This window comes from Macaca nemestrina, chromosome 8, assembly GCF_043159975.1.
Source record: "Macaca nemestrina isolate mMacNem1 chromosome 8, mMacNem.hap1, whole genome shotgun sequence".
Taxonomy (NCBI): domain Eukaryota; kingdom Metazoa; phylum Chordata; class Mammalia; order Primates; family Cercopithecidae; genus Macaca; species Macaca nemestrina.
This window is the reverse complement of record NC_092132.1, coordinates 42,094,375-42,109,713: the sequence shown is the minus strand read 5'-3', so window position 1 is coordinate 42,109,713 and position 15,339 is coordinate 42,094,375. Positions and strand designations below refer to the sequence as shown.

Genomic DNA, 15,339 nt, shown 5'->3' with positions numbered 1-15,339 from the left:
AGGCATATATTTAAGAGAAATATTCTATCTGGATTTTTCTATGATAGTGAATAAACATGATGAATACTGACGGACTTGATTGTTTGCAATTAGAGTTCATGTGGAGAAAATAAGATTTTAAGCACAATTAACTTGTGAATGAATGTATCCATTCACTGACTGACCTTTTCCACATTAGTCTTGATTAATAATTTTTTTTCCTGTTCTCTAGACAGTAGAGGCTGGTAATTTATTCTACTGATACAGTGAGACCTCATATAATAAATTGGGGAGAGAAACTGGTTAGCTTTTTGTTTTATTTTTAGACTGAAGAAACTATAGAACCTATGTGGAACTTATACACTTCTGGTAGATACATAATCATTTTCAGGAACAACTTAGTAATATATAGTAAAATGGCAGATGCTTAACCCTGCATCCTAGGAAATCCCCTCCCATAGAAACTCTTACACAGAGAGTCGTGCACAAGAATATTGATTGTATATTCTTCCTAATTCTTTTAATGGGAAAAAATCTAAAAGTCCATCATAGAAGAATGATTAGTAAATTGTGATATACTTAGACACTGGAATACCACCATACAGTTGATAAAATGAATAAAGTTGACCCACATCTGTCAACATGGATAAATCTAGAAAATATAGTGTTAAATTTTAAAACGTAAGTTATAGCATGCTATATACAGCATGATGTCATTTATATAAAGTTCAAAACTTGAAAAACAATACTTTATAAGGTTATGGTTAGTAAATAATGTAATAAAAATATTTTTTTAAATGCTTGAGAGTAAAAACTGAATTTGTGGTAATGAATACTTCTGAGGAGAGAGAGAAGGAAATAAGACCAGAAAGGGGTCCCCACTGTATCTATAGTGTTATATTACTTTATTTTAAAATGTATAAAGCAAAATTGACATAATACTATGTTTTAATAAAGCTGGTAGATGATTTTTTTGTATTTCATTTTATGGGCATATGTTTTAGTCTGTTCTTTCTAAGGTATATTTAAAATGCTTTCTCATTTAAAACCTCCAATACTTTTTTTTTTTTTCCTTGAGACAGAGTCTCCCTCTGTCTCCCAGGCTGGAGTGCAATGGCTCGGTCTTGGCTCACTGCAACCTCCGCCTCCCAGGTTCAAGTGATTCTCCTGCCTCAGCTTCCCAAGTCGCTGGGATTACTGGCACCTGTCACCAATTTTCGTATTTTTAGTAGAGACAGGGTTTCACCATGTTAGCCAGGCTGGTCTTGAACTCCTGACCTCAAGTTATCCACCTGCCTCGGCCTCCCAAAGTGCTGGGTTTACAAGCATGAGCCACCGCGCCTGGCCAAAACCTCCAATACTTTTTAAACCATTATAGATCCCCCAAAATAATACTGGTATATGCAAACTCAACTTAGTGATAAAGTTCTGTACGAGATGGAAATATCTCCATCTATCACTCAGGACTGTCCATAAACAAGGGAGGCAAAGAGCCCGACCTGAACAAAATGGTGATCTTCATTCAGCTGGTCCTCAGCCTACCTCTTGCTGGTATACTTGCCTTTCTTTAAAACTTGAACTCTATCCTGTCAATCCAGAGAAGGATCTCGTTTCAGTCATTTTAGTTATCATCGCCTTAGTTATATGGTTGCTTCACTTTTCTTATGGGCATGAGAAAATAAAAGTGAATAGACAAGACAGTTCATATGATATAAAGACATACTTCATATGCTATAAAGAGACAAGCCAGTACTTCTCTGGAAGCTACCAATTAAGATAAATTCTTAAATATTTAGCCTTAAAAACCGAAATTATTTTAAAACTGTTAACTGGCTAATTTTTTCCAAGGAAGTGCCTTTTCATGTTCACCTGCTTTGTATTTAATATAAATTATTGTGTTGAGGCCCCATTAACAGCCACAAGTTTTTAGTCAACTTCAAAAATTTCTACTCAACTCTTATCTGTAATCCATTTAGGTTTGTATCTCTTCCCATCAATCATGAATACATAAGGTAATATTTTATAGTTGGAAAGCATAGCTTAAAATAGTGAATCAATAAAAATGTTGATTTCATATATTTAATTTTTATAATCTTTACAGATTACAATACTGTGATGAGACTGTTCCTGTAACTTTTGATCCACACACAGAATTTCTTGGTCCTCAGAAGAAAACAGAACAAGTCCAAAGAGACATTGGATTTTGGTGTCCAAGACATCTTAAGACTTCTGGGGGACAAGGATATAAGTTTCTGGGAATTGACCAATGTGCGCCTCCGTGCCCCAACATGTATTTTCAAAGCGATGAGCTAGAGTTTGCAAAAAGTTTTATTGGAATAGTTTCAATATTTTGTCTTTGTGCAACTCTGTTCACATTCCTTACTTTTTTAATTGATGTTAGAAGATTCAGATACCCAGAGAGACCGATTATATATTACTCTGTCTGTTACAGCATTGTATCTCTTATGTACTTCATTGGATTTTTGCTAGGCGATAGCACAGCCTGCAATAAGGCAGATGAGAAGCTAGAACTTGGTGACACTGTTGTCCTAGGGTCTCAAAATAAGGCTTGCACCATTTTGTTCATGCTTTTGTATTTTTTCACAATGGCTGGCACTGTGTGGTGGGTGATTCTTACCATTACTTGGTTCTTAGCTGCAGGAAGAAAATGGAGTTGTGAAGCCATCGAACAAAAAGCAGTGTGGTTTCATGCTGTTGCATGGGGAACACCAGGTTTCCTGACTGTTATGCTTCTTGCTATGAACAAAGTTGAAGGAGACAACATTAGTGGAGTTTGCTTTGTTGGCCTTTATGACCTGGATGCTTCTCGCTACTTTGTACTCTTGCCACTGTGCCTTTGTGTGTTTGTTGGGCTCTCTCTTCTTTTAGCTGGCATTATTTCCTTAAATCATGTTCGACAAGTCATACAACATGATGGCCGGAACCAAGAAAAACTAAAGAAATTTATGATTCGAATTGGAGTCTTCAGCGGCTTGTATCTTGTGCCATTAGTGACACTTCTCGGATGTTACGTCTATGAGCAAGTGAACAGGATTACCTGGGAGATAACTTGGGTCTCTGATCATTGTCGTCAGTACCATATCCCATGTCCTTATCAGGTAAAAGCTATCACTTGGATTATGTCTATATTTACATTTAATGTGGAAAATGTTCCATGGAAATATACTTGTATTAGTCATGGATGTAAAAGTTGATTTCAGGTGAGAAAATACAAGAGCCATAGGTAAGGATTTCCTACACATCAACTGAAACTGGGGTGAATGTTTCATGACTTCCTTCCTCAAGCTTTAGCTTCAGTTGTGTAGTAAAGCACTTCCTTTATTCTCTGAAAAATTAAATTAAGCTGCAAAGGCAGATTAATAGCAATAAAGAGCAGAGTCAAAAGAACAGACCTTGACATTGGGAGGAAAACAGAAGTCACTTTTTGCCGCATTGGCAATTGTTTTTAATTTTTTAGTTAGTAGTAAAAAATCTTATTTGGATATATTTAATTTGATCATATTATCTTACAGCTTTTTACATAGTATATACTTACAAAAACAGAATTTGCTTTTTGCCTGACTCATCTGTCATTTCTCAATTGAAAAAAACACAGTTGTAACAAAATATGTTTTATCTATTTCTGATTCTTATGATTAGTATAAGGGTGGTGTTTTTAAAATTAATAAAAGTAAATTTCTGAAAATATAAAATTTCTTAAAGCTTTTTAGTTGAAGTTTTGTAAATATAAATTTGGTTTTGTTTTAATAGATTTTAGACGTTATTCCTGACTCTGTGTGGTATTAAGTGCGTTGAATAAGAGCACTGCCATCACAGTATATCAAATTATGCAATGGAAAGGTCAAACTATTTCATATAATAGGTTATATTTCAGAAAGTTACTGCTTTATAACATTGTGGAACCTATTTTTTATGTTGGTATGTGGGGATGCTAGTTTTACTTGCCTTATACCTTGTCCATAATCTGTTACCCATAGTTTGTTTTTACTATATACCTAATAAGAGGGCTGTGTCTTAATGTGATCCTGCTATATTAATAATGACTCCTAGGTTCCTCAGTCTTTTTGGCAAGGTTTGGGAGAGGAAATTATTACATACTGCTAAAAAGTTTAAGATCTATGGTTTTTAAGTTTAAGATCTATGTTTCTTGGCCGGGCGCGGTGGCTCAAGCCTGTAATCCCAGCACTTTGGGAGGCCGAGACGGGCGGATCACGAGGTCAGGAGATCGAGACCATCCTGGCTAACACGGTGAAACCCCGTCTCTACTAAAAAAAATACAAAAAACTAGCCGGGCGAGGTGGCGGGCGCCTGTAGTCCCAGCTACTCGGGAGGCTGAGGCAGGAGAATGGCGTAAACCCAGGAGGCGGAGCTTGCAATGAGCTGAGATCCGGCCACTGCACTCCAGCCTGGGCGACAGAGCGAGACTCCGTCTCAAAAAAAAAAAAAAAAAAAAAAAAGATCTATATTTCTTATATTATGTTTTATGTAAGAAATTATAAAATATAATAGGATATAATTACAAAATTATAATCTTCAAGTGGAGAAGGATATAATATTCTTGTAGTTATAGAAATTACAAAAGATTGCTAAATTTGACTAAGTAAAAAAATTTTTTTAAAAATTCTGTGTGACAAAACAAAAACAACAACCAATCCATAATCAATGTCAAAAGACCAACTGGGAAAGTTTATTTGCATATGACATCATAGTTGAAGAGCTAATTTCTCTAATTTATAAAGAGTTGCTACAGATCAATAAGAAAAAAACCATCCATCTGATATAAAAATGAGAAAAGAGGAGGGAAAAGATTCACAGAAAATAAAAATGAAAAAACTATTCTTAAACATGTGAAAAAAGTTATAGTAAAATAACTTAAATTATATTTCCATGTATGATATGGCAAACATCTAAAGGTGTCCTAACCACTGTGTGGTGAGACAATAGCAAAATACATATTTTCAGACTTTGCTATTAGGAGCTATTTCAACCTTCTCTTGAAGCAATTTCACAGTATGTATAGATTTATAATGTGTGTACAATGATCCTGCCCTTCTGGGAATTTATAGACAGATTTGCTTACAAATATGAGAAATTAAATAATACCAAGATAGTCACTACAACATTATTTGCAAATGACAATAGATTGGAAGTAAATATCTATTAATAGGGATAGTAGAATAAGTTATGGTTCACTCACACAATGGAACAGCCTTTACAAAGAATAAAGAGCTCTGGCTGGGCGCGGTGGCTCACGCCTGTAATCCTAGCATTTGGGGAGGCTGAGGAGGGCGGATTGCCTGAGCTCAGGAGTTCAAGACTAGCCTGGGCAACAAGGTAAAACCCCGTCTCTACTAAAATACAACAAATTAGCCGGGCATGGCTGTGTGCGCTTGTAGTCCCAGGTACTCGGGAGGCTGAGGTGGGAGAATTGCTTGAACCGGGAGGCGGAGGTTGCAGTGAGCCGAGATCACGCCATTGCACTCCAGCCTGGGTGACAGAGTGAGACTCCCATCTCAAAAAATAAAAATAAAAATATAAAATAAAATAAAGAGCTCTGTTTGTACTGATACAGAATGGTCTCCAAGAAATATTAGTAAGTCAAAAAGGCAAGAAATGCAGAGTATGTAATATCTTGACCCTTGTGCAATGTTTAAGGTTAGAATTTCAAAGTTTATGCCTAAAAGAAAAGTATAATTTCAATTCTTAGGAAATTTTCACATTTTACTTAATTTACTTTAACCAAGTTTTTATAATATAAATATTAATAATGTATAAAAGCTATAAAATATTTGTTGTTATGATGAGTTTAAATGAATTTTTGTGGTAGACTGTAGTGGGGGGAAATAGGTAAATATTTAGAGGCAAATATTCTGGCAATTATAAGAGGCTACTGTATCTATCAAGAAAAAAATGTGAGGAAATCATGCCAAGATTTAGGAGATTATTCTTAAATATATTTCCGTATTTTCCCCTTTCTAGAGATTTGGTTCATAAAGCTGCTTTGTTCAGCATTTAGATAAAAAATGTATTGCACTTAGAGCATGCTTCATTATATCATTTCAAACTTTTTTAGTGAAACAGTTGAAGATTTATAATTTTCATTCGTTTTATATTGATAATATAGACTTCTTTCCACTTTAAGTGCATCACTGAAAATATTATTATTCACTGTTTTTTTTGTAGGCAAAAGCAAAAGCTCGACCAGAATTGGCTTTATTTATGATAAAATACCTGATGACATTAATTGTTGGCATCTCTGCTGTCTTCTGGGTTGGAAGCAAAAAGACGTGCACAGAATGGGCTGGGTTTTTTAAACGAAACCGCAAGAGAGAGTAAGAAACTATTGAATTGTCTGACATGATTTTTAAATAAGCAGATCAAAATACCAAGGAACTGTTCAAATCAATGTACTAGAGTTTCATTATATCAACTATTATTTCAATTTGATTAGCCAACTGAAGTTTGGAAATTTTTTTCATGAAAGAGACATGCTTTATTTTTGCATTTGTTATACTAGTCTTTGACATATACTATTCTATTTGAAATATAAATGAAAGATTTATGAAAGGCATATTTTCTTTTCATGATTTATAGTATATCCAATATTATTACTGCTGTCATTGGATTCATTATTTTGGGTACAGCATTTTAAATAATTTTATCCTTTTTATCAATGATAAAAGATTAAATAAGACTATATATAAAGAAACCTATAAAGTATGATTCAAATATAAGTGATATGTTATGGCCATTATTTACTACCTTTAAATCTTATTACACACAGCTATGACCTATTTTCACTTATTTATCTTGCTTAAGATGTTAAAAATTCAAACTTATAGAATATTCTATAACAATATTGATTTAGATTTATGAGTAATTCATCTTAGTTATATATATATAATATATATACTCGTGTGTACACACACACTATATACAATGTACTATAGCTTTTTAAAAATTGTTCCCCACTGGTTTGATTAACTTATTTCAGAACTGTAGACCTGAAGAATCATATTAAACTGGACTTTTTTTGCACTATTATTATATGTCTATCTCATATTTATGTACTCACACTAATTTCAGTGTAACTTGCTAATTTTTAATGTTAGAAAGGAAAGAGTTATATTTAAATGAAGACCATTAATTGTATTCTCTATCCTTTTCTTCTGGTTTACTTTTATATTACGTATTTATGTACAATACAAATACAGTATTATGTATAGTACATTTATGCTGTTTTGAGTCTCCTTGCCCTCATCCTTTGATTCTTGCCTTTTTAATTTCTTACCAGTTTACTATTTATACTGACAAAAGCGACTTAGAGTGTATACCCAAAAGATTTTATAAAATCAGTTTATGTCCTAGTATTTATAATCTCAGATTTTATAATAATACAAACCATAGAATTTTCAACCTTAGTTACTAAGGATTTTTGGCAAAAGATACGTGATATCCTTTAGAGCCTCTACTGTAACACTTGTAATTTGAGTAAATCCTCTCCTTCAATTTTCTTACAGTCCAATCAGTGAAAGTCGAAGAGTACTACAGGAATCATGTGAGTTTTTCTTAAAGCACAATTCTAAAGTTAAACACAAAAAGAAGCACTATAAACCAAGTTCACACAAGCTGAAGGTCATTTCCAAATCCATGGGAACCAGCACAGGAGCTACAGCAAATCATGGCACTTCTGCAGTAGCAATTACTAGCCATGATTACCTAGGACAAGAAACTTTGACAGAAATCCAAACCTCACCAGAAACATCAATGAGAGAGGTGAGAGCAGACGGAGCTAGCACCCCCAGGTTAATAGAACAGGACTGTGGTGAACCTGCCTCGCCAGCAGCATCCAGCTCCAGACTCTCTGGGGAACAGGTCAACAAGAAGGGCCAGGCAGGCAGTGTATCTGAAGGTGCACGGAGCGAAGGAAGGTGAGATTTGATTTTATGTAAAATCATCACTATTTTAAATACTGCATTACACATTTTTTATTAAAGCATAACACATCTGGAAAGCATTTTGTGATATATTATGTCTGTACTCCTACCCGAAGGAAGTTTGGGTTCAGCCTATAATAATGCTATTTAGTAGTTTAATTCTTAGCTTTGAGAACAGCTTTAATATATGTTGTTCAAGTAGGAATGTTCATTTCTGTGGTAATCGTTAAGAGTTACTTGTACATTTAAGTAAATGCAATTTACCTGAAATACAGGCTAAGTTTTAATTAATACTGCATTTTAATTCTGTCTAAAAGGTGTCACCCTATACAAAATTATAATGTGTCATTTTATCTAAAATTATTTTATTTTCTGAACATGAAATGATATTGACATTATCTTTAATGAGTTTTCTCAATGGCCATAGGTGACCAAAACACAGGTAAGCCAGAATGCAAACAGCTAATTGCATTAAGATCTCAAAGTTATCTTACCTAACCCTCTCAGACTAGGCTAAATGCACCTTCTCTGTGTTCCTATGGCAGCTTTCATATATTTGGATTGGAATTAGATACATGCTTTATCTTCTAGTAGATTTGTAACCTTCTCAAAGGGAAAGCTGAAGTCTTACTCATCTTTATGTTCCCAGTTTCTTACACAGTACTGATCCATGGTGGAAAATCAATAAAACATTTGTTAAACTGAGGACAGGAATCCTGCCTTATTAATTCTATTCCCCATGAGACTCCATGTTCAGCCTATATACGGGTAGTGCTTGATGAAATGTCTGAAGTCAGTGAATATTATATTTTTAAAAATTATTTGGCCAGGCATGGTGGCTCACACCTGTAATCCCAGCACTTTGGGAGGCCAAGGTGGGCAGATCACAAGGTCAGGAGATTGAGACCATTCTGGCTAACACGGTGAAACCCCATCTCTACTAAAAATACAAAAAATTAGCCGGGTATGGTGGCACCCACCTGTAGTCCCAGCTACTTGGGAGGCTGAGGCAGGAGAATCTCTTGAAACCAGGAGGCGGAGGTTGCAGTGAGCTGAGATCGCGCTACTGCAGTCCAGCCTGGGCAACAGAGTGAGAGTCCGTCTCAAAAAAAAAAAAATAAAAACAAAAATTATTTGTATTTTGAAGTGTTAAAGTACACCTAAAGACGTTTAACTACTTATTCTCTGATAAAGGTGGACACTGGTTAGGGGTTAAACTCATGAAAAATGGCATCATATTTGTGCTTGTGGATGTGTGTGCGTCAATGTTTTTTCTTTTATCTAGGATTAGTCCAAAGAGTGATATTACTGACACTGGCCTGGCACAGAGCAACAGTTTGCAGGTCCCCAGTTCTTCAGAACCAAGCAGCCTCAAAGGTTCCACATCTCTACTTGTTCACCCGGTTTCAGGAGTGAGAAAAGAGCAGGGAGGTGGTTGTCATTGAGATACTTGAAGAACATTTCTCTCATTACTCAGAAGCAAATTTGTGTTACACTGGAAGTGACCTATGCACTGTTTTGTAAGAACCACTGTTACATTCTTCTTTTGCACTTCAAGCTGCATTGCCTACTGTTATACTGGAAAAAATAGAGTTCAAGAATAATATGACTCATTTCACACAAAGGTTAATGACAACAGTATACCTGAAAACAGAAATGTGCAGGTTAATAATATTTTTTTAATGGTGTGGGAGGACAGAGTTAGAGGAATCTTCCTTTTCTATTTATGAAGATTCTACTCTTGTTAAGAGTATTTTAAGATATACTATGCTATTTTACTTTTTTGATATAAAATCAAGATATTTCTTTTTTTTTTTTGAGACAGAGTCTTGCTCTGTCGCCCAGGCTGGGGTGCAGTGGCCGGATCTCAGCTCACTGCAAACTCCGCCTCCTGGGTTTAGACCATTCTCCTGCCTCAGCCTCCCGAGTAGCTGGGACTACAGGCGCCCGCCACCTCGCCCGGCTAGTTTTTTTGTATTTTTTAGTAGAGATGGGGTTTCACCGTGTTAGCCAGGATGGTCTCGATCTCCTGACCTCGTGATCCGCCCGTCTTGGCCTCCCAAAGTGCTGGGATTACAGGCTTGAGCCACCGCGCCCGGCCTAAAATCAAGATATTTCTTTGCTGAGGTATTTAAAACTTATCCTTGTATCTTTTTATACATATTTAGAAATAAGCTTATATGTATTTGAACTTTTTTGAAATCCTATTCAAGTATTGTTATCATGCTATTGTGATATTTTAGCACTTTGGTAGCTTTTACACTGAATTTCTAAGAAAATTGTAAAATAGTACTATTTTATACTATAAAAAAAGATATACCAAAAAGTCTTTTAATAGGAATTTAACTTTAAAAACCCACTTATTGATACCTTACCATCTAAAATGTGTGAATTTTATAGTCTCATTGTTTGAGGAATTTCACGGATCTAAATTACGTAACTGAAATAAGGTGCTTACTCAGAGTGTCCACTATTGATTGTGTTATGCTGCTCACTGATCCTTCTGCTTATTTCAAATAAAATGTCCTAAAGGGTTAGTAGATAAAATGTTAGTCTTTTGTATATTAGGCCAAGTGCAATTGATTTTCTTTTTTTAATGTTTCATGACCACCCATTGATTGCATTATAACCACTGACAGTTGCTTATACTTTTTCTTTGTTTTAACTTTTGTTTTTCAACATTTAGAATATTAAATTTTGTATCGTACAAATGTAAAATTTGTATCCTTCTCAGACATTTTGTAGAATTCATTTCGGCAGCTCACTAGGATTTTGCTGAACATTAAAGAGTGTGATAGCGATATTAATGCCAATCAAATGGAAAAAAGGTAGTCCCAATAAACAAGACACAATGTTTTTATACAACATACTTAAAAATATTAAGGAGTTTTCTTAATTTTGTTGCCTATTACGTATTATTCTCTGAACAAGGTTTTCTGATGCTTTTGGTTTTCTCTCCATTTAGCATTTGCTCTCAGTTTTTTTCTCTATTTAGCATTCTGTTAAGGCATAAAAACTATGTACTGTATGGAAAATGTTGTAAATATTACCTTTTCCACATTTTAAACAGATAACTTTGAATACAAAAACTTTGTTTTGTGTGATCTTTTCATTAATAAAATTATCTTTGTATAAGAATTATGGAGTATTCTGTGGTTAGGTATAGTAGTTCTGGCCAAGGAAGTAGTGTAATTTTTTAGATTAGTGACTCCATGACTGATAAGTCAGAAGCTTCTTTTTAACTTTGAAGGAGAATACAGTCAAGACTCTTGTTTTTTGTCACGATTTCTCTCCAAAAATGTAAATAATACAGCTATATTAAGTGTAACTTTTTAAAGCCAGTAGGAAAGATCTGGGGTGTGGGGTGTGAAGCAAAAGGAACCCCAGGACCCTGTTTTCCTCCTAACAGTGATTAGGTGATACAGACAAACCTCCCAAAAAAGAAGGCTAAAATATATGGATGAAATAAAACAGTAGGCAGATTTCTGTGATGGGGAAAAAAAGAAGTAAAATAACATTACCCCCAAACATTAAAAAACTAATAAGATAGTGAGGAATTGCCAGGTTAAGATCTGGGAAAAGAGAGAAATTCTCACTATGAAGCCCAACATTTGGAGCTGCTTTTGCCCAGGAGCATTTGATTACTTGGAAAGGGTGGCTGAGAAGTGGAACAGTGCTATTGACAGCCTCAAAGGGCTGGAAGACAAGGGGTCTGCAACCACCCTACACTTAGAATTTTGACCTCAAAGGGCTGGATCCTAAAAGTACATGTGAGTTGTACATAAAGCAGCCCTGCTTCAAGTTGTCTGGGTAGATAGAAAAAGCTCAAACCCTGACATTAGATTAAGGTAGCTCTGGATTAGTAATACCCTCAAGCACCAGGTAAATGAAAACCTTCTCTGGAGGAAGAAAATGTTATTTTATATACTCTAAAAGTACCACAGTGCTCATCATACAATCAAACAATCAGGTATGCCAAAAAGACTATTTTTGTTCATTAAAACGTGAACAAGAATTGGCACAAGCAAGAGAAGAAGATCCCCAGGTACTGCTGATGTATTACTAGACATACATTATGTAAATTAAAAGTACAAGCAAGGAAAACAATAAGATACTACACACATATAAGAATGGGCAGCACATAGTGACTTCCTTCCAAAGAATCCAAGTACAGGTGGTACAGGGAGAGTAGCATTTGCAGTGGAGAAACCTGACAAACTCTCAGCGAGAGGTACCTCACTACTCAGAAGGCGAACAAAGTCAAGAGTGGTAAGTCATGTTGAGAGTGTTACCTTTCATATGATGTGATGAAAATTGCAGTTTACCTCTGATCTTCCCAAAACCTATAATCTCATTCTAGTTGTGAAATATGAGATGAATCTCAGCAGATGGACATTTTACAAGATAGCTGACCAGTCCTCCTCAAAAGGAGTTAAAATCCTCAAGAACAAGGAAAGTTTGGGAAACTATCACAGCCAAGAGGAGCTGAAGGAGACATGACCACTAAACGTAATGTGGTATCTTGGAAAAGAAAAAAGCACATTAGATAAAACCTAAGGAAATTCGAATAAAGCTTAGTCATCCAAGTCAGCTAAATGTTCTTTAATTGTGTGTGATAATTTTCTTCCTTCTGCTTGCTTTTTCCACCTTTTAGTCAGATATTGAACTCCTTGATGAATCCTTTAATTTTCTCATCTTTCCTCTTCTTTTGCCGATCTCTTTGGATTTTTTTCTTTGAAACTTTTTTATTAAATGTATTTTTAAATTTTTGTTTGAAGTTTTTTTGGCTATAATTTTTTAATTTCACAACATTTAAAAAATTGTGTTCTTTTTAAGTACCTTTCTGTTTTATGATTATTTCATATATGCTGTATTTCAAGATGCACAATTTACTTCTTAAAGGTCATATGGGAAACATTAATTTGTAATATTTATTTTGTAGCAGGTGACTTTATTAAAGTCCCTCAGTCCCTCTAATAATTTTGCAGTTGATTTTTCCTGGATTTTCTAGGTGGATGATCTTTTCCTCTCAAATAATGATAATTTTATTTCTCAGATGTAAGCTGAAACTTCTAGCCAGTTAACATTAATAGTAGTAGCAGTAGACATCCTTGTCTTGTTTCTTTATTTTAAAGAAAATGCCTATAGTACTTCATCATGAAGAACAATGTTGGCATTCAACATAAGATAGGTATTTCTTAACGAGTTAAAAGAATCCTATTCCATCTTATAATTTTTTTTTAATGAGCAATATGTACCGAATTTTATCAAATGCCCTTTTGCTACCAGGATTAGTCAGTATGAGGCTAACTTCTGTAACAATCCTCAAAATCGTAGTAGCTTTAGAAACTTATTCAAGTGACAGGTGTGAATGTTCTTGAGGTAACCTTCCAAATTCAAGCAACCACCACTTCCATCTTATGGCTCTGCCATCTCTCTCACTGAGTGAGAAAGAGAGAAAGTAAATGATTGCACAGAAAAATGTTTCATGAGCTAGAGTTGAAAGTGACATGCAACATTTCCAGCTGCATTTCATTTACCAGAACTCAGGCATAAATCTAGATGTCTTCCTGACAGGGAGGAGAAACAGACTTACTGAGCCATTGGCCAGCATGTCAGTCTACTAATGTGATGTGTTAAATAAATTTCCTAACATAATGCCATCCTTTCATTCCTTGAATAACCCTGCTTGATCATGATGTATCATTTAATACTTCTGGATTTGATTTGTTAGTGATTTATTTAGGAGTTTTTAAATGTGCATCTATATCTACCTATATTATAAATGATTTACCAGCCCCAGGCAATATTACAATATTTGTAATAAGTAAACTTGAATTTTAAAAGTATTTATTTTTAATAGCAAAATTCAAAAGCATTATTTAATTTTTTAAAAAAGCAGTTTTTCTTTTTCATGTCACCAGAGTCTTTGAGGCCCCCCCAAAAAAATAAAGCCTGCTGTCGACCAGCCTGACAAACATGGTGAAACCTTGTCTCTACTAAAAATACAAAAATTAGCTGGGCATGGTGGCAGGCGCCTGTAGTCCCAGCTACTCAAGAGGCTGAGGCAGGAGAATTGCCTGAACCCAGAAGGCGGAGATTGCAGTGAGCCAAGATTGCGCCATTGCACTCCAGCCTGGGTGACAGAGCAAGACTCCATCTCAAAAAAAAAAAAAAAAAAGGTCTGCTGTCTCAGAAAAAAAGGTGAAGTTAATTTTTATAAGAATTACATAGCAGTTTTCAGCCAAGAAAGTTAACTTAAATTACATAATGCATTTACATTTACAGTAACAAAATTGGCACGAGCACTGTGCAGCTAAACCCAACAGCAGCAAAGTCTGCTAGAAACCCTCACTTTTAAAGTCTGCTACAAACCTTCAACAAAATTTCATGAAATGCCATGTTTCAAAAAGACTCAGAACACACACTGGGATCCACCACTGCTATGCTGTTCATGGTTCTGAAGAAATCTTCCCTACACTCTCTTAATCAAACTAGACTGAAAACAGATCATAATTGCCAGCCATCATCAAAATCACAGTTTTAGTGCTTTCTTACTCTTTCATCTTCTCAGAAACGTACCACAGGTAGGTGTTTCCAGTTCCTACTGCTGGAAAGTTTTAACCTTGCCAAGCAGGCAGTTACTCTCAGGAAATGAAAGATATGATTTGTAATAACCACAAGAAGTCCTGCAGTTGCTTTTCTGCATGGAAAGCATGATATTTAATACCTCACTGCCCACTGCACAAGTCAGATACTTAAATTCCAAGTTTTAACCACGGCCCCTGTGATCTGTCATGTGCAGAAGAATCAAAACTTTCATTAACTCACAGTGAAAATGTGTCCACAAAGAGCGAGAAAAAATTAAAAGTTTAATCCAAAATGATCAAAGACATTGGGATCCAGAGCCAGGCGGTAGTGGAGAGCAGCATAGTAAAGTTCATTATGAATATTACTGCAGGATGGTAGCCAAATGGAAGCAGTATGGAAAGAAATACATTGAAATGAAAAGGAGAAAAGACTTGTAAATATAAAAACAGATGGAAAATTATTGCTAAGGTGAGTCAGTTTAGCAGCCAGTTCTGAGGTTTGCATTTTCTATCCCTAGAAGAAAAAAAGAGCCAGAGAAAACGGTGAAGAAAAAAGGTTTTCTTATTTTCCGCCACAAAAAGAAAAAAAGACATGAAGGAGGATGAACCTACTTAAGTCTTGATAGAAACATCTTAGAGAAAGTTTTCAAATAGATTATTTTCTAAACACATGCCATAGTTCATCTTCATTAATACTGAACACACTTTAAGTATTTTCTACTATTTCACTTAGATTAGGTTTTAACAAACATACCTAGTGTAGAATCTATTAAAGCTTACATTTAATACCTATGTTTATATACTATTCATTA

General features: G+C 35.0%; 1 protein-coding gene across 2 annotated transcripts in view; it reads left to right on the top strand.

Moving 5' to 3' along the window:
- The window catches only part of LOC105476018 (frizzled class receptor 6), a 34,291-nt gene extending 23,247 nt beyond the window's left edge, over positions 1-11,044 (top strand). Inside the window, exons 2-5 of one of the 2 annotated variants that reach the window (XM_071067920.1) lie at positions 2,081-3,098; positions 6,184-6,332; positions 7,521-7,931; positions 9,223-11,044. In XM_071067920.1, coding sequence (XP_070924021.1) covers positions 2,081-3,098; positions 6,184-6,332; positions 7,521-7,931; positions 9,223-9,382 — 1,738 coding nt within the window. In that variant the 3' untranslated portion in view covers positions 9,383-11,044. The remainder of the gene's footprint in view (positions 1-2,080; positions 3,099-6,183; positions 6,333-7,520; positions 7,932-9,222) is intronic. The other variant, XM_071067919.1, reaches the window with a different exon arrangement.
- Positions 11,045-15,339: the final 4,295 nt, after the last annotated feature.